The sequence below is a fragment of the Mirounga leonina genome, unplaced genomic scaffold (genome assembly GCF_011800145.1).
Source record: "Mirounga leonina isolate KUSES-001 unplaced genomic scaffold, KU_Mleo_1.0 Mir_321, whole genome shotgun sequence".
Classification (NCBI taxonomy): Eukaryota; Metazoa; Chordata; class Mammalia; order Carnivora; family Phocidae; genus Mirounga; species Mirounga leonina.
The window spans coordinates 374,775-393,903 of record NW_023270680.1 but is presented as its reverse complement, the minus strand read 5'-3'; the positions used below and the strand labels follow the sequence as shown (position 1 = coordinate 393,903).

Genomic DNA, 19,129 nt, shown 5'->3' with positions numbered 1-19,129 from the left:
TCCCCTCCTCATCTCCTGATCTCTCCCCCCACTCCTCACTCTCTTCCTCCCCCTGCCTGGCACCTCCCCCACCCTCAGCCTGGTATCTCTTCCTCCTCCCCCCTTTCTTGCACCTCTTCCATGACTGGCAGACTCCCATCATACCTCCTCTCTGATACTTCCCCCTTCTCATCTCTGCCTGGCGTCTTTCCTTCCTTCCCTACCTGGTACCTTCCCATCCTCCCTCCACCTGCATTTCCCCTCCTTCCCTTTGCTTGGCACTCTCCTGCCTGGCACCTCCCCTCCTCTCCCCTGCCTGGCACCTTCCCTCCTCCCTGATTGCCTTGCACCTACTCCTCCCCCTCTCCTGCCACCGCCTCCCTGCCTAGCATGTTCCCATCCTGCTCCTGCCTGGCATCCTCTCCCTCCTACCCACTCCTCTGCCTGGCACCTCCCCTCCTTCCCTCTGCCTGGCACCTCCCCCCCTCCCCTGCCTGGCACCTCCCTTCCTCTCCCCTGCCTAGCACCTCCCCTCCTCCCCCACCACCTGGCACCTTCCCTCCTTCCCCTGCCTGGCACCTTCCCTGTCTCCACTTGGCACCCTCCTGCCTGGACACTTCTCTCCCATTCAGGTTGTCCCTCTGTCTCAGCCTTCCTGCAGGGCACCCCCCACCACCGCCCCTGGGTTGGTAACCTCTCCCCCATTGGCATCTTCCTCCTCTCATTGCTGGCCCTGCCTCCTCACACTTCTCAGAGTCACCTCCTGGCCAACACCACCCACATGTGACCCTGAACCACTCTCAAGCCCCACCCCGTACCTATAGCAATGCCTTTTCCTTGTCCCCCACACTCCACCTGCTCAAGGACTTGAGTTCACAAGTTGGGTCCTGACCCCAGCCTGTGGCCTTGCTGCTCTTGCAGGAGGGGTGAAACCAGGACGGCCATGCACACAGGGAGGGGTGGGCATGAGCACAGTGGGCACACTAAGAACAGGCCTACTTGATGCGCCTGCCGCCCCCAGGGATTCCCTCAGATGTCCCTTCTGGGCTCTAGGAGCCATCCAGGTCCCACCTGGGCCTGATGGTCATGCCCTGTGCCTCCAATGCCCAGCTCTCCCTCTTCTCTCCTGCCTATCGCCAAGTCCCCAAAACTTGCCTCTCCTGCTGGGCCTGGGTCTTGCCTGGGTTCTCTGCTCTGTCCTTCTAGCTTAGTCCTGCAAGACCTGGTCTCTGCCGACTGCTTCCTGCTCTCACACTGCTCCCGCCCCATGCTCCCCGTGCAGCCCTCGCTGGCCCTTGCCTGTCACCTCCACCCTGGTCCCTTTCTGCATACCTCCTGTTTTCTTTCTCAGACCTCCTTGTCCCGGACTTTGGTCCACCCAGCTGAGCCCCTCAGGTTTCCCCACCAGCCCTCGGAGGTCCATTTGGACTCTGCCTTTGGGGCTCAGGGTCTGGCCCACCCCTCCCACTGCCCTCTCCTTTCAGATTCTCCTCACAATGGCCCTTGGTGCTGCAGGTGCAGTGGGCTCTGGGCCCGGGCACCGAGGGGGCACTGGATGACTCCCCCACTGCAGGACCCTGCCACCTATGACTCCAGGCCTTCAGCACCCACCCGCCGTGGTACAGGTAGGCGCTGACCCCCGCCAAGCCCAGGAACAGGAGCCCTGGGACCCCACTGAATGGTGCTGGCTCTTGGCCTCCGGTCATACCCCAAGGCCCCCTCTTGGCATTTCTGCCCCGCCCGAGCCAGACCTATGACATGCTTCTTCCCATCCCCTCCCACTGCTGGGGCCATCCCCCAGCCCCTGCTGACATCTCCTTCCACCCTTCCACTACCTCTTCTGAGTGCCCCTCTCCTCCTGGCTCCCTGGCTCCTACCTATCAAAGCTAGTCTGCGCCAGGAACCAGCGAGCCTGAAACCAGTTTTTGGCTCAGGTGAAAATGGCCTGGGTCTCTGGCTTATTTCATCTCCTCCCACTCGCAGACACGCAGACACGTACCTCCTCCGTCCTCACCTGCGTGTGTGCACACATGCTCCCTGCTAGCTGGGGGGACCTGATGATGCCCAGCACACCTTGGGCTCTAGAAACCTAACCCCAAACCTGCCTTGGCAAACCTCTAAGATCCTTCCAGAACCCAGGCAGGGGTTTGTTCTTGGCGGGAGGGGGAGGTGGTGGTAGCCTGTTGCGTGGCCTCGGGTGGGGCCAGCCCTGTGCTGCCACCAGGCAGGCCTCGGACTCAGGGGTGCTCCAGGCCCATCGCACGTGAGTGGGACCTTCCTGGGCCTCCTCTTGGCAAAGTGTGAGGAGGTTGGCCGGGCTGGTATCACGTCGGTGCCCCTGGTCCAGAAGGAAGCACCGAGGCACCGGGTGGAAAGGCTGCCTGCCTGAGAGCCCCGTTCAGCTGTGGGAAAGGGCAGGAGTTGGGTCTGAGGCCTGCCCAGCCCCACCTGTCATCCTGGCCACCTCAGCAGTGGGAGTCTCCTGTGACAGGCTGGGTGCTGGGGGTGAGGGGGCCCTGGAGGTGTGAGGGACTTACTCCGTGCCCTCAGGACCCGAAGCCCGAGGGGAGTGCCCCAGCAGACCATTCAGGCCCCAGGGCTCTGAGGAGGGGAAAGGCCTCGAAAGGAGCAGCGTGAAGTGGGATTCCAGAGGACAAGGCACTGGGTGAAATGAGGGTGGCTTTCCCAGCTTCTCCTTCCTCGAAAGGGCCGAGGAACTCTCTCTCTCCTGCCTGGGCTGTTCCCCTCCGTCCCACCCCTGCGGCGGGCTTGTGCCTGGGCAAGATGGTGCCGTGGCCGCTGGCTGCGGGCGGGGACGAGCCCGGGGCTGTCACCTGGTGCCAGCCACTGGGGAACCATGCAGTGCAGTGCAGGAAAGTCAAGGCCCCGCACAAAGGTCCTGCCTGCTGCCCCACAACCTAACCACTGCCTTAGGTTAAGTGTGGACCTGTTCCCCAGCTTGCAGGGGCTGGTTTTTTAATGCAGAATCCTAAAGAGAAGGTGTAAGCTGGTGTACTTTCTGGGCAACCCTAAAGATGTCGGGTGTCTGAGGCTGGAGGCTTGCCGAGCAGCTGGGGTCCCTGGGAGGTACCCGAGAGCCGGGGCCCCCACGTGGTGAGTCCTTGTAAGTCGTGGCTGATTTGGGGTACACTGAGCTAAGCCCTAAGCTGGCTCCCCAGCAGCAGTAGGTCGGTGCCCTGGGTTGATCCAGACCTTGCCTGAAGGAGGTGATCCCCCCGAAGGATGGGCAGCAGGGGAGGGGAGGCGTGAGAAGCCTGGGGGGTTGGAGGCTCTGGGCGTGGTGGGTACATCCTAGTGACCCCTGGTCCCGGAGGGGCCTGGTCACAAGGTGAACGGAGGGTCCGTCGTGAGACTCCTCGGGCCTCTCCATGTGATGCAGGGGACAAGGGGTGAGGTGCTCGGAGAGGTTTCTGGCGTTTTGTTTTAGAACCACGTGAACATGAAACTGGGCTTCATTCAGCATGTGCAGTCCCAGGCATGGAGCCGGCTTTGACGCTTGGCGGCTCGGGCACGTGCTGTCATTTGGACGCTGACAGGCCCCGTGCAAGCGTCTAGACAGCGCAGGGGGCGCGAGGGCAGGTGTGCCGCAGCTGGAGGCTGTCTTCGCCCCGAGTGCCGGCAGTGTGATTGCAAGTGAGAGCTCGTTATTAGTGAGCGTTAAGTGGTGGAGGTAATGAGCTGGAGGTGTCACCAGGAGGGGGTGTCACGGGAGGAAGTGGCAGGAGGTGTCACGAGAGAAGGCCGAGTTGCAGACACGTGGGCTGAGTGAATGGCCCTCAGGTCCCGCTGGGTTCTGAGCCCTCTCGGCTGACCATGCTGGAGGCATCAGCCTGCTTCTGGTGGCCTCTGCTGAGGGACTCCTGGTGGGGGCCAGGGCTGTGGCTGGGATGTCCCTGGCTGGTGAGGGATGTGCAGACCCTTGGTCACTTGTGAGGACCCTGTGGGAGAGTGGTCGCTCACTTCGGCCTGGCCCACCTCTTGATTTGCTTCCCGAGCTGTGAAACCAATTCCTTTGTTACCTAAACTTAACCTCCAGGAAATTTGAGAATGTGTCTTATGAGCATGTGTCCCGCTCATGCCTTTCCTGGAATTTACAAACTTGGATCATCTCCCATGTCAACCTTCTTTCCAGACCGAAGAACGTTCTGGGGCCTGGAGCAAGGAGGAGCGGTACTGTGGGGAGGGGGAGAAAAACAGAGACTAGAAGATGCAGGAAGATGTGCTTGTGTTCTACCTCACTCGAGAAAAGGCTCGGAGGCACGTTGCAAAGACACGTGTAGGGAGGATGTCAGGACATTGGGAATACAGGGCAGGGAAGAGATGTGGCAGCCAAGGATGACATGAGTGCACAAAACCCAAGCCCCAAGGCCCCGAGGCCCCCTCCCCAGTGAGAAAACAGGACGCTCGTGTCATTCACAGCGCCAGGAAGCCAAACCATTTGCTCAAAGACACTGTGATTTCGGGCCCTGTGACCCCGAGAAGTCTTTCCTGTGTGGTGACGTGAGGGGGACACTGGGTGGCAGGGCTCAGCACAGGTTTCCTAGGTGAAGGCAAAGACCAACAAAATAGCGTGCAGCCATGTAAATATCGCCGGTCATGGTCAATCCCGAGATAAAAGTTAGAAGGGCTACAGAGGAATCGCCTGCCTTCGGGAAGCGCTCTACACGCTATTATTTACAAGTTTTGAGAACTGTCAGGCAGCAGGAAGGTCTGCTTAAAATCGGGAATTAAGTACAGAGGCACATTCTTGGGGAAGGGTCATATCCTTGTAGGAACCTGGAGACCTCAACCAGCACACATGCCCAGCAGGTGGGTTTGGGTATAGGGTGGGCCCAGTCACATGCCTTACACCGTAGGTCGTGAGCCCACTGAGAAGTAGGCCCGCGTGTCAGGGACATACATCAGCTTTACTGCAGGGCCAGCCAGACTAGAGAGAGAAGCTTGAGGGGCGCCTGGGTGGCTCAGTTGGTTAAGCGACTGCCTTCGGCTCAGGTCATGATCCTGGAGTCCCGGGATCGAGTCCCGCATCGGGCTCCCTCCTCGGCGGGGAGCCTGCTTCTCCCTCTGACCCTCCTCCCTCTCATGCTCTCTGTCTCTCATTCTCTCTGTCTCAAATAAATAAATAAAATCTTTAAAAAAAAAAAAAAGAAAGAAAGAAGCTTGAACCTGAGGCCTGGATGCAGCAGGCAGACCCGATACCCTAACTTGGGTTTGTTTATCTGGGGCATGGGAACAGCTTGAGATGGGCTCCCTCCTGCCAGCAGACGCACCCCAAAGGGAAGGGCAGGCTGCAGGGAACAGTCCTGATGTCACCACCCCTGGCCCAGGAGAACTTGTCTTGCAGATGTCAGACCCCCCCCCCCCCACCTCCTCAGGCAGAGAGCCCCTCCCAAGTGGTGGGAGAGGTGGCAGGATTATTCCAGAGTCTTCTCTCCAGAGGAGCAGAGTAGAGGTCTCCCCATGAACACACGATGACAAGAGCATGGAGTCCGCTCCACAGTGGGGGTGGGGCTGGCCATATGGCTGACAGCCACACAGAAGCTCAAGCCCAGACCTGGGAGTGACATCTGACCCTCCCCCTTCCTTCTCTCTCCCTTGGAACAATCACCTCTTCCTTTGATTTGATTTGATTTCCTAGATACATCTCAGTTCCATCCGCTTACGTAATGCCACTGTTGTCTCCTGCCTGGACCACCGAGGTAGCCACCCAAGTGGTGCCCCGCTCTCAGTCTGGGCCCCTGCCCCCAACCCCAGCAACACAGATCTGATCTGTTCTCTCTTCCGTTTCCTCACGGGCTGCAAGCGCCTGCCCTCACTCAGGGCTTTCCCACATGCTGTTCCCTTGGCCTGCAACACACTTCCAGCTCCCTTCACCTGCCTAAATCTGCCCATCCTTCAAGTCTCGACCTAAATGCCACTTCTTCCAGGGACACTTTCTCCCACCCTGATTAGGTATGAAGTCCCACCTTCTTATAGCTTATAGCATGTACAAAAAATTTAAAGATTTCAGTGCAGTGCTCCTTAAAGGCACAGACTGCATCTGTCTTTTTCAACACAATACAGAACAATATTTCATGAATGAATGAGGCAGGGGGTTGGGGGGGAGGTGGCTCTGACAGCTGATCTTAAGAGGACCCTGAGGGGCGCCTGGGTAGCTCAGTTGGTTAAGTGTCCGACTCTTGATCTCAGCTCAGGTCCTGATCTCAGGGTCGTGGGATTGAGCCCTGCATCGGGCTCTGTGCTTGGTATGGAGCCCGCTTGGGATTCTCTCTCTCCCGTTCCCTCTGCCCCTCCCGGGCTCTCTCGCTTGCTCTCTCTCTCTCTCTAAAAAAAAAAGAAGAGGACCCTGAGATCCCTTTGTATGGTTGGCCCTGTCCTCTCTACACCCCACAACCCAAGGGGGGGCCTTTCTTGCCTACCCACCTTGGCCTGCTGACACCTGAGCTGCTCTTGGCCCATGCCTGGGCAGCTGTCCCTTTCCAAAAGGACCTGTTCACCATGTTCACAGATGCTCCTTCCATATTTAGTTGGGTTTTTTAAAAAAGACTTATTTATTTATTTTAGAGAGAGAGAAAGAGAGCATGCCTGGGGGAGGGAAGGGTGGGGAGAGGGAGGAGGGGCAGACGGAGAGAGAGAATCTCAAGCAGACTCCCCACTGAGCACAGAGCCTGACACGGGCATTGATCCCCCCCCCCCCCGCCCCGCACTCCGACCCTGAGATCATGACCTCAGCCGAAATCAAGAGTGAGATGCTTAACTGACTGAGCCACCCAGGCACCCCATCTTTAGTTGTTCTTGTGGTGAGGAGAATCTTCCTTCCAGTGACCCTGGTCTTGCCCTTTGGAGTTCTAGAGAATAAACCCTTTTCTGCTTCCATGACATCTAACTGCCTCCAGACATTTGGAAGCAGTTGTCCACACTCCCCGGGTCCGCCTGCAGGAACTTTCAGGAACTGGCTTCCTCAAATGTTCCTCACCTGGGGGCCTGTGCAGGCTGCTCTCACCCTTGGTGCCCACTGGGAGAGCCAGAGGGGGGTGAGGCTGCCTGAGGCTAGCAGACAGGCTTCGGGGCTCCCAGGTCTCCGTTGGAAGGTGGGCTCTGCCCCTCACCAGCTAGGTGGGTGTGGGAAGAGGCACTTAGTTCTCTGAGCCTCAGTGGCCCATCTGTAAGGCGGGACTTGATGCCCCTTCTATAAAGATTCTGTGGAATGCTAAGTACTGAGCACTCAGCTCGACACCCAGCATGTGGTGAATCCAGAGTGCCCCTCGTTGGCCCGTGGGTTAAAATGTGGTGCTCGGTGCCGCCCTGAGCACCACGGCATCCAGGTGTCATCAGTAGACCCTGTGACCCTGTCCCCCCTGGTTCCAGGCCCAGCTTCCTTTCTCGCTGCCCGTATACTGTGGGCTCATAAAGGCCTGGAATCAGCGAGCAGCCCCTGGGCCTTTCCACCCCTCAGCTGCGAACTCCATTCTCCCCGCTCCCACATCTTGAACTCAGAAGCAGAGTTATCTCGTTAGCTTTAGCCCAGCTTCCCAACCCTGATGCAAGTCTGCATATTTAAGAGCCCCGCCTTCTTTGCCTTCAGTGAAGTTTTGAGCTGGAAATAAAAAGTCAGCCAGCACGGTGGAAGGGAGAGCCCTGTGGTGCTCTGGCTGTCCTGGGCTGTGAGCAGATCTGATCCCCTGTCAGCAGCTGAATCCACAGCAGGAGCCCCAGTGGGTGGGCTCGGAGGAGGGGCCCCAGCAGGCGAGGGGCCGGAGTAGAAGGAGGAGAAGCTGAGCTCCAGCTCTGTCTGCAGACCCCACTCTACCCCACCCAGCAGGAAGCATTCTTTTGCTTTTGTGCCTCAGTTTCTTCTTTGACCCCTTACTTTTACCATCCAACCGCTATCTTACTCTGGCCTCTTCCTTCAGGAGAAAACCATCTTAGACACACTTTTAAAGAATGCCTGTCTGGTGGACTAGAGCCCCACCTGTCCAGACGCCCCCACCCCACCCCCAACAGTCCCAGCCCTCATTTCTTCCTTCATCAGCCCCCTAGACTCCAGAGCAGCTCACACCAGAAGGAGAAGAGCCAAGCAGGCCTGGGGCAGAAGAATAGCAACCAGTGTTGATTGAGAGCTTATTGCAAGTTTTAGGAACTGTTTTAAGAATCTCTCATGGTTTAGCTGATTTATCCTCACCACAAGACTATGAGGTAAATGCTAATATTATCATCATCACTTTCAAGATGAGAAACTGAAACTAACTTCCCAATGGTTAGTGCAAGAGTCCTAGTTGGGGTCTGTCCACCACATCCAGCCCTCAGAGGTGTATAGTGACCCAAACCGGAGAGGCTCTCAAAGAGACAAAGCAACCAGCCCTTTCTGTAGGCCCAGGCCAGCCCTTTGTACCCCAGCACGTAGACCCAAGGTCAAAGGCTAGTTGTCCTGGCGCTCAAAGCTCACACCATTCATTTACATTCATTGCTGGGCGCCTAGGGCTTTAGAGTTTGCAACTCCCCACATTGGGGGCGGGGGGTAAATTGGAGAAGTCCTGCCACTTCAAAAAGGGAGAGCCCCTCCCCAATTCCATCTGATTGTTTCCAAGTATATCAGTGGGCTTGTGTTGCCAGATTTCCAGGTTTTTCAGAGATTCTGGAAATCTGGCTTTTTATGTGAAATCTCTCAATTTTTAAGATTTTAAAAAGTGTTTAAGAAAGACACTGTGTGGGCTAAGCCAAACCTGTCTGTTTTGCAGCTTCCTCCTTGGGTTCCTCTCATGCCATCACCCCCCGACTGGTCACCTCTTCTAGCCCTCGGGCCCAGAGCCCTAAATCTGCATTGCTAGCCCGGAGAACTCAAGGGTCCCAGGCATCATTGGACCCCAGGTTGAGAAGCACCGCATTGACTTAGGGTCACTTTAAGCAGTCTCTTGTCATCAATGAATTTTAAACAGAATGCAGAGAGTCTTGTCAAAAACTTGAGGGTCCTCCCCCTGTGGAAACAGGTATCCCAATAATGTGCTGCTAACAGGAAGGAATAGAGGTAGAATCCCCCTCAAAGCTTGAGTTTTAAACCCAGAACCGCAGCTGGTGAGGGAATTCAGGGCACCTTTGACAACCAATGGTGGGGGCCGGCGGGGGGGCAGTTCGATGACAAGCTGAAGAGAACAGGGACCTTGAGATCAGGACATGGCGGTCTGAGCCCCATCTTTGATGCTAGATCCCTATCTGGCTCTGAGTCAATCATTAACCTTGTGTTCCTCATCTTTAAAATGGGTATAGTAATATTCAGCCCTGTAACTTCCTGGGATGTTGAAAGAACCAAATTAAATAATGCATACTGCACTGTTTTATAGGCTATGACGCTCCGTAAAGATGTATGTGTGAATTTGGAGGTGTTTGACAAAGTCTCTCCCAATATCTTGAGTGTGACACATAAACGTGGGCTGGATACAGTAGTGTGTGGGTAAATATTTAACAACTGGCTCTTGATAGGGTGGGAAGGGGGAGCTGAAATCTGATTTGTATTATTTGCCAATTTCCATGGTATAAATACTCCTACCACGGCTGATTTTAAACTACCAACAAGACACTCCACCACATCACTGCATGTTACTACGATTGAGTAAATTTGCTGCCAATTGAAGACTCGGCCCCAAGGTTGTAGATTGTCTGGAGAGAGGGCTTTGTCTGCCTGTCCTTTTCCAGTATGGTCAGCATGGACCTGGATGAGGAGAGAAGGTCATCCTCATGGATCTATGAATGACACACAGCTGGAAAGGGTGGCAAATATATCAGATAACCGAATTGAGATTCAAAGCATCTCAAGCTTAGAATAATGGGCTGATTCCTACAAGATGAATATCAACAGGAGTAAGTACAAGTTATCTGTTCTTGAATCCAAATAGGCAATGTTAGAAGTAGGGGATGGGAGACACGTTTCGGCACAATCAGAGTAGAAAGAGAATTGCAGCTTTAACTGACAGTGAGTTCAATAACAGTCCAAAGTGGGATGGATGGTTACCAAGGAGTGATATGTTACTAACAGTGATAGCTTCGTTTGGGCCTCTAGGACTTAACGAGAATTCCCACATGTGTCCTGTCAGTACTGTTTTGCTAGTCACAATAAGCCTGTGAGAGCTGAAGTGGCGCAGTACCCATTTTAAAGATAAACAGACTGAGGCTAAGACAGGTTGACATACCGTGGCCCTTTTTTTTTTTATTATGTTAATCCCCATACATTACATCATTAGTTTTATTTTTTTTTCGTTATTTTTTTTTTATTTAAGATTTTATTTATTTATTTGACAGAGAGAGAGACACAGCGAGAGAGGGAACACAAGCAGGGGGAGTGGGAGAGGGAGAAGCAGGCTTCCCGTGGAGCAGGGAGCCCGATGCGGGGCTCGATCCCAGGACCCTGGGATCATGACCTGAGCCGAAGGCAGATGCTTAACAACTGAGCCACCCAGGCGCCCCTACATCATTAGTTTTAGATGTAGTGATCCATGATTCATTGTTTGTGCATAACACCCAGTGCTCCATGCAGAACATGCCCTCCTCAATACCCACCACCAGGCTAACCCATCCTCCCACCCCCCTCCCATCTAGAACCCTCAGTTTGTTTTTCAGAGTGTCAGTTGGTGGTGGCCAGGTGTTCTGGCCCCAGGCTCAACCCTGCATCGTGCTCATAAGCACGTTGTTCTCAGTGCCTTTCAGTGGCTCCAGGCAGATCAGGGGATGCGAGGGGAGAGGCGGGTGGGCCTTGAACGGGCAGGCCGGTCATAGGAAGACCAACACAAGAGTAGGGAAAGCCTACTGGGGCGGTGGGGGGGGGGGGGGGTGCTGGTGAGTCTAGAAATGTAGGGTAGGCTAGAAATGTATTTTCTGGAGGCAGGATGCCAGAGAACAAGGTGTCAGCAGGGGGCTGGGTTCCTTCTGAGGCCGTGAGGGCAGATTTGCCCCGGGCCTTGCTCCTTGACTTGAGGACGGCTGTCTTCCCCGAGTCACACGTCTTCCCTCTGTGTGTACCTGTCCGGGTGTCCTAAATTTCCCCTATCTTATGACACCGGTCATATTGGATTAGGGTCACCCTATTGACCTCATTTTAACTAGACTACCTTTGTAAAGACCCCATCTCCAAGTATGAACACATTCTGAGGGAGGGGTGTTAGGACTCCAGTAAATGAATTCAGTTGGGGGAGACACAGTTCAACCTGTGTGGGAGTTGGCAGGGGTGGGGGGGTGGGCTATGATGACTGCCTTTGGAATTTGGAGTCGTGTCTCATGGAGGAGGGAGAAGATGAGCTCTAGGTAGCCAGAACCTCTGGGAGGTGACCCAGGCTCATGCGCGCCCCAGGAAGGACCGAGGTCCCCGCTGCCCCTTGGCCCTGGAATACCAGCTCCTCAGCCGGCTGTAGCTTTGCTCACGTGGGGCCGCGCGCAGCCAGAAGGAGGCCCGAGCCCTCTGTTCCCACAGACAGCCCAGGCATTCGCCGGTGTGCTCTGGTACATCCCCGCGGCGGGCTCCACCTTTGCCGGGGCTGGGGCGCAGCGCCTGGGGACGCCCTCGGCCACGGCTGCAGCTAGCTGCTGGCTTCTCCACCACGGCCACAAGGCCGGCCACCCAGCCAAGCCACAGCCCCTCTGATTGCCTCTTTTCCCCATAAGGAAGCCCAGAGCTCCGGAATGGGGTGCACCGCGCCTACACCCCCCCCGCCCCCCCAGCAGCAACTGTCCTGAGGCAGGAGCTGACTCGGGCTTCTCACCGTTCTGATGCCGCCAGCCCCACCCGTCCCTATCCGGTCCTCAAACTCGCTGTGTCCCCGGGGCTGAGGCTGTCTCATGGGTGGATGAGCTGCACTTGGCACCGAGCACTCACATGGTAGGTGCTCATTAAACGTGTGGCAGCAGAGGAGGAAGGGGACAGGCGCGGGAGGAGGCCCTGCTCTTGCTCCAGATGCCTCCAGCGGCAGCTCCTGGACCTCAGCTTCTCTTGGCCCAACGGTCGCCCTGACGAATTCTTCTCAGGTGTGAGTCCAGTGGCTTTGCTGCTTCTGGGGGGCTTCTGAATGTCTTCCTTCCCCCCTTTCCTGCAGTCCTTACCAAGTTTCTGAGCTTCCCATGTAAGACCCACCCCGCATACTAATGCCACTTTCTGCACTCAAGGAAGCTTCCAGGGGTTGGGGTAGAACCCAGACTCCGCATGGGCTCCCAGAGCCACCAGAATTAGCCACTATGAGCAATTGCCCGGCTGAGCCCTCAGAGGTTCCCTCTGTGGTTTTGTGACGGCCCCGCAGCGGAGGGGCTCTGAGGGCTCCCTGTTTTCACCAGTCTCCTAGCTGGGGGTTGTTGGAGAGCAGGACCGCCGGGACCCAGAGATGAGGCGGGGCCGTGGCAGCCACACGGGCAGACACACGGGCAGGGTCGGGCAGACTCAGCATCAGGAGCTAGTAAGAGTGGCGACTGCTAAGTGTCCCCTCTGTGTCAAGCCCTGTGCCCAACTCTGCACGTGCACGGCTTCATTTTAAGCCTCACATCTACCTGCGAGTCAGGTGTGGGGCGCCCCAGGAAGACGAGGCTCAGACAGGTGAAGGGACTTGTGCAAAGTTATGAGCTGAGTGTGAACCCGGGACCGTCAGAAGTGGTCCTCCATCCAGGGCAATTGCACCCTCCAGGGACAAAGGACAACATTGGGAGATATTTTTGTTTGTCGCACTGGAGGGGGGGCGGGGGGCGTGCTGGTAAAATTTCCTGGATAGAAGCCAGGGATGCTACCAACATCATAGGATACGTGAGACAACCCCCACAATAAAGAACTACCCAGTCCAAAATGTCAGTGGTGCTAAGACTGAGAAGTCCTGTTCTGAAGTCTAAGCTCAGAGTCATCACACTGTGGTGCCTGCAGAGACCCCACCCAGGGCAGTGGGTTCAGGGCCTGGGGGAGGACAGGACCCCAGAAGAACTGGGGTGATGGGTAGGGTAGTAAGGCCTCATTGTCACAGCCCTGTCCCAAGACAGACTAGGTGGCAATGGCCAAAGCAAAAGCCCAGATCTGGGAGCAAGGGCAGGGGGTCAGGGCTAGCTGAGGGGCTACCTGGAGGGGATTCACTGGGGTGGGGGGGCACCAGCTGGCCTTAATTACAAAGGATTGTGCAACCAGGGGCTGTACACCAAGGAGGTCCTGAGACCATCCTCCTCCATCCCCTCCCTGCTGCCCACTCCCCAGCGAGTCTTCCTGAAGCCTCTTGGCCATCGCCACAGCTCTCAGAACCCCGGAGTAAAGAGGGTATGTTGTGTGGGGACATGGGAGAGGCTAAGCCCGGCTTTGACTGGGAGATCCTTGATCATAGACCAGCCTCAAAGACCTCTTCTCAGACCCACGCACTTTTGGCCCTGTTCCCCCAAGAAACCTGCAGCCAGTCCTCTGCACACAGATGGAGCCTTTCGCCTTTTGCTCAGCTCAATTCTATCCTCCTTAGGCCAGGTTAGACCCTCTGAGTTCTCCAGGCCCATAGCCACCAAGCGGCCCCAGGGGAGCAGGACAAGGTGGCTCTGGGGCTGCCCCAGAGCACCGCCTGCTTCTGGCCTGTGGCTAGGACCACGTGTTCCCAAAGGAGGCTTGCACTGAGGTGGCTAGGTGGAAGTTCTTTGGAAGCTTCTGTGTCTCATGAAGGGGGTCAGCTGGGAATGGGGAGGGGGAGCAGGGGAGCAGATGTAGAAACTCACATCGGGAGCAGGGCGGGACAGAGTGCGCGTGGAGGAGGGACAGCCGGACAGCTGGGCAGCACGGGGCCAGGGTGCTCCTGAATACTGAGACCCCATCAGGGTGCTTGTGTGTCTCTCTCCGGCCACATTCAGGTGCCAGGTACAGGGCAGGAGTTGGTGAAAGCTGGATTTAACTCTTAAGTAAGAGAGTCAAGAGTATATGCAAAGGAGGTGAAGTGGTGAATTTTATGTTATGTATGTTTTATCATATTTTTTTTTAAAAAAGAATCATATGTAACGGTGTGGTTGTGATGAGGGGTGTGGGTCAGAGAAATGGACCAGAGGTTCCAGTGGAGTCACAGGCTTTGGGGATCAGGAAACCGGACAGAGTGAGCTGGAAGGACAGGAGATGGTGGTCAGAGTGAGGTGCTTAAAGCTGATATTGGGGCACGGGGCTGCTGCTGCTGGAATGACAAGACCCAAGAGGTGACTTGGAGCAAATGGCTGAGGGAAGGTGGGGGGATCTCTAGAGGAGAGGTGTCCGAGGAATGAGAGACCCGAGGTGTGGCAAGGGCCATCCATGAAGATCCCGAAAAGCAGCAAGAAGAGGACGGGCGTCAGTGAGTGTCCCCGAGTGGCGGGGAGGGTCTCTACCCCACCTCGAGGCCAGTGGTAGGGGTGCTCTGGGGAAAATACTGCCACGACCAGGGGCGGTTTTCGGGGGCAGTATGGTCTCTGGAGGGCTTCTCTCGCAAGAAGGCAAAAGGGCTGTTCACCGAAGTGGCCAAGCGTATTGGAAAATTTATTTCTGATAGACCACACAGTAAAAGGGTTCAGGTTGGGAGATGGGAGAAGAAGAGGGGCCACACCGAGCCTTACAGAGCTGAGGATGCAGCTGAAGGGAGTCCGGGGCCTTCTGTGGGGCCAGACACAATCAGGGAGGAAGTATGTCATGATAGGAAGGCAGGTGCACTCCAGGCTGACCGTGGGGAGGGACAGAGTGTCGGGTTAGGAGGGGAAGGGCAGGGCGCTCTCAGCCCCCACCCATGCAGTGTAAAAGTGCCCTCAGACCCTGTGGGCAGGGCAGGGCCCGCCCTTGACTCCTCACGGAGTTGAAGGTACCTGGGAGACCAGGTCCATGGGTGCCTCCAGGCAGGTTTTACCTATACATTCTGCTGCCAACTGACATTTGGTTTGATTTCCCCGAAACATTTGTCAAGGAAATGTACATGTATTTTTTTCTACTCATTTTTCTTCACTCAGGTGACATCCCAGACCTCAGAATGTAGTGGTTGGCAGAAATCCCTCTGACCACCTACCTGGTCAGAGCAGTAGCTGAGGCCTCAGAAGCTCCCTGGGGGTGAGGGGCAGGACATTAAGCCACAGGAGACTGTCCCCACACTGGTCATGAGGGAGCAGCGAGCTATAGGGGAGAGAGGAGAGGAATCAGAGGTGCTGGGATGGGGCTCCTGTCTGCCAAGAGAAAGGAGGGCCGAGGCCTGGGAACCATGGGGTACAAGCAGGACAGGAGTGATGGCTTCAGCCAGACATAGGCATTATGGGATGGGTGGGTTTCACGGGCCCTGGCTGGGGGGCAGCCAGAGGCTGGTGGAGGGACATAGGCAGTGAGAAGGAGAGGCTTACTGCTCCTTGGAGTCTTGATAGCCTGCAAGTCCTGAGACCATGGATCCCTTATTTTTGCCCCTGCATCTAGCTAGATAGGCCAGTGTTGGTCCAGAGGGAGATGGGTGGGGAGCAAGCATGGTTCTGTGCCTCCGCACTAGGCAGAGCCATGACCCGTGTCCCACCCCCTAGGCTGCAGGACGGGAGCTGGGGCAGTCAGAGCACACCTCAGCATGCCATATAAATACCTCCCCACAGACCAACCCCATCCTGGCCAAAATGGGGAGCAGGCCAGGGTGGCTCGTTTTTGCTCAGTGCGATAAGCTGTTGGGTGTGGACTGCTATAAGGAACCATCTCATTAATGGCGGTCATGAGGGGAGAGTACAAAGCTACGACAAATCCAAAATGTGCCTCCCCTCTGGGCTGGTGGGTGCTCAGGACCCCAGTGACCAGCAGGTTCAACATGCTGACGTTTGCAGTTATCGTGTATACATGAGGTGTAGGTGAGGGGCAGGGAGGGGGCACAGAGCACCCCACTGGACTGAAGAGACCCACACAGAACAGAGAAGAAGGATTAACTCATTCCACTAACCTTTATCATACACCTGCTTACGGAGCAGGTCCCTGGAGACCCCAGGGCAAAGCCTTGCCTCGCTCCCAGGAGGCTGACAGCACAGCGGTGCACAGTGGTGAAGGCTCACCGGAAGGGTACTCACACAAGGACCAGGCTTCACCTTGGGTTAGCAGCATCCCTTAAATGGTGTGGGCCTATCTCTCTATGTCTCTGTCTCCCTCTCCCTCCCGCCTCGTCTGCCTTGGTTCCTGTCCCTGTCTTATGGAATCCTTGGATTTCAGGGCAGGAAAGGCCCTCGGAATCATCTGATTACCCCCTTCCCTTTACTCCTGACAAAGCTGAGGGGCAGGGAGATACAGCAACTTGCCCAAGGTCACACAATTATTTTGGTGTCCTAGTTTATCTTTGTGTTTTGCTTCTTTCTATCCTATTTGTCTTTCTTGCGTGTGTTTGCAAAACTGACACAAAAAGGCAAAGTCACACAAAGAGACAGACGGCCCCCTGGCTAGTAGCAGAGGGTGTCCAGGCACAGAAACATTCTTGCACAAAGAGGGAGGTACCCAGCGCTGCTCTGGCCTGGGAAGAGGAGTCAGGGGGGGAGCCAGGAGGAGGAGGAGGGGGATTGTGCCATAATGTCCCAGGCCTGGTCTGCCAGTGTCTTGTCTGCTGGCTGGAGGAAGCCCCTCACCAGAGGTGAAGATTCTCCTTTACCCATCTCTGGGGACTGGGCCTGGCCTCAAGGTCTAGCTGGAGTTCCCTGGGGGCCTGGGATTCAGGCCAGGCGGGTAGGCTGGGTCAGCGCTGCCTCTGGGACCCCTGGCATGCCCTGGGGTTTAGTGACCAGAGGAGAAGTTGGGGGCTGAGTTTAGCGATGGGCCAGAACACGGAAAACAGAGGTCCACAGCCTGAGAGCTCCAGGTGGCCTCACTGTGTTTCTGTCTCTCTGTCCCCCCCACCCCCCCCTCACACACACACACACACACACACACACACACGCTGATGCCCCAGTCAGTGAGGGTAATTTCATTTTGCTAAGCCAAGCTTTATTGCTGGGGCTATACAGAAAAGGGGGCAGCGGAAAGAGGTCTCTTCCTTCAGTCTGGTTTCCTTTGTTCCTCCCGCGCCTTCCTCCCTCTCCCCTTCCCAGCTTCCCTCCTCTCCTCCTAGCCTCCTTCTTCCATTCTCCCTCCCCTGCCCCTCCTCCCCCCTCCCCCAGAGCTGGGTCCCCGTAACAGGACCTACACGAAGGCGGGGAGGGGGGGGACCGCGGGCTCCGGCCTCAGCCTCGATGGCCATCTTCCCGCAGGGAAGGAGTTAAGTCTCTCCGCTGCATCCCTCCTCCCTCCTCCGCCTCCCCCGCCGCCACTGAGTCCTGCAGCTAGGCCCTGGGCTGACCTTCACCGGGAGGGAGGCCGCAGTGCGCATGCCCGGGCCGGCTCCCGTCCGGCTCCAGCCGCTGCTCCGGCCCCGCGCGGGCAAGGGCGAGGGAGGGCGGCAGCGGGCCGGGACGTGCTCCCGGCGCCAGGCCGCCCTCCTCTCCCGCGCGGTGCTGGTGATGGGGCGGGGGGGTGCGGGGACGCTGAGCCCGTCCCGCCGGCCGCCGCGCATCTCTCCCTGAGCGGGGAGAGGCGCTTTGCCATTTGGTGCTTGTGGTGCTTCGGAGGGAAGGAGAGATGGGGGGACGGCAGGGGGGACTCCGGCTCCGAGCCGCAGGGCGGCCGCCCTCTGCCCGGACACGCGCACGGTCTGCCCGAAGCACGGCGTGGGCCGGTTGGCCGAGGCTAAGGGCCCCGTCGGGCTGGGAGGAAGCCCCGGCCCGCCCCCCCGCCCCCCGCCAGCTGGAAGCGGGGCTTTCCCTGGACCTCCACCCCACCCCGACCCGAGCCTGTGGCAGTGGCACGGCTGGCTGAGCGCTCTTCTGGGGCTGAGCCGTTGGGGATCCTGGCCTTTGTGAGGTGGGAGTCCTGGCTCGGGGCACCCACCCCTGCGCCTCTGCTTTCTGGTCTGAGGGCTCCCCCCGTGTCTGCCCCTGTAGAAGCAGCATGCAAATGTGCCTGCTGGCTGGTGCCTTGTCGGTGGCACCGTGTGAGTGTCTGTGGAGATGGTGGAGATGGGCCTGTGTGGGCAAATCCAGGTGGCTCCTTGTCCCTCTGGCATTTGCATTGGTGTGTGTGCCTGAGGGGCATGCGCCTGAGGGGCATGCATGCATTATGTATCCGTTGTCAGCGCTGGCACAAGGCTGTCTCCCAGAGAAGTGGCTGGTGGGGGGGACCCGATGCTGGGGTGGCCCAGGACAGAGTTAGCTATGGTCTTGAGTGATACTCACCAGCTCCCTGGGTATCACCAGAGCCTTTGGTCTAACCACCTCCTGCAATCTCCTCCCTTCCGGGACCAGTCCCCTCACAGATGCAGGGTATTCCCACTCTCCTTCATGTCCCTCCCTCAAACTTAGCTGCCCAAGCAGGGGTGCCCATCTGCCTCCTTTGCTGTCTTCTTTACCCAAAAAGCCTCTCCGAGAGTTAAGAACTCTGAGCTTTACACAAAGCCTAAAGGTGTCTGCCCCTGCCCCAATCCCCCAGAACCCCTAAGGTCTGTGGTTTCACGTGTCCATGCTAGAAGCACCCACAGTGGGTGGGGGTGCCCATGGCGACTCAGACCTTCAGGTAAGTGGCAGAGTATGAGCTCCATCCACTGGCCCACTGAGCTTTGGGTGGTTGCAACTGTTAGCAGGCATTTGATCAGAAGTCCCCGTGTCCCAGCATGGGGTGGGGTGGGGAGGATAGGGGGACTTAAAGACCAGTTCCTGAAATCAGGGGGCCGCATTTGGAAAACCAAACCTAACATCTCAGACACTGGTCAGGCAAGTGCCAATTCATGGCATAGCATAGATGGCAATGGGTATTCAAAGAAGAGAAATGTTGGTGCACAGGAGTGGAATCAGGGAAGGCTTCCTGGAGGAGGTGGGACCCACACTAGGCTTTAAAGGATGAATATGATCTGGATAGGCAGATGAGCAGTAGTAGAAGGATTCCAGGCAAAAGAATAGTGGGAGCAGAGGCTTAGACATGGGAATGAGTGAGGGGTTTTGGAGGTTAGTGGACAGACTGGAGAGGTTACCTCCCCCAGGTCACCAGTAGCCACCTTCATGGCCTCTGGCGGCCACCCACCCGTTCCCACCCTGCCAGGACCCAGTTTCTGCATGGGCGAGTCTAAGGGGATGGTGGGTAGAGATCTGGTAGGAAGGG

The 19,129-nt window shown here is 56.9% G+C and overlaps 1 protein-coding gene across 2 annotated transcripts in view; it reads left to right on the top strand.

The window, feature by feature from the left end:
- Positions 1 to 19,129, top strand: part of SMARCD3 (SWI/SNF related, matrix associated, actin dependent regulator of chromatin, subfamily d, member 3) — a 30,489-nt gene that overhangs the window by 308 nt on the left and 11,052 nt on the right. Inside the window, exon 2 of one of the 2 annotated variants that reach the window (XM_035029828.1) lies at positions 1,464 to 1,604. In XM_035029828.1, the coding sequence (XP_034885719.1) occupies positions 1,566 to 1,604 (39 nt within the window). In that variant the 5' untranslated portion in view covers positions 1,464 to 1,565. The remainder of the gene's footprint in view (positions 1 to 1,463; positions 1,605 to 19,129) is intronic. The other variant, XM_035029829.1, reaches the window with a different exon arrangement.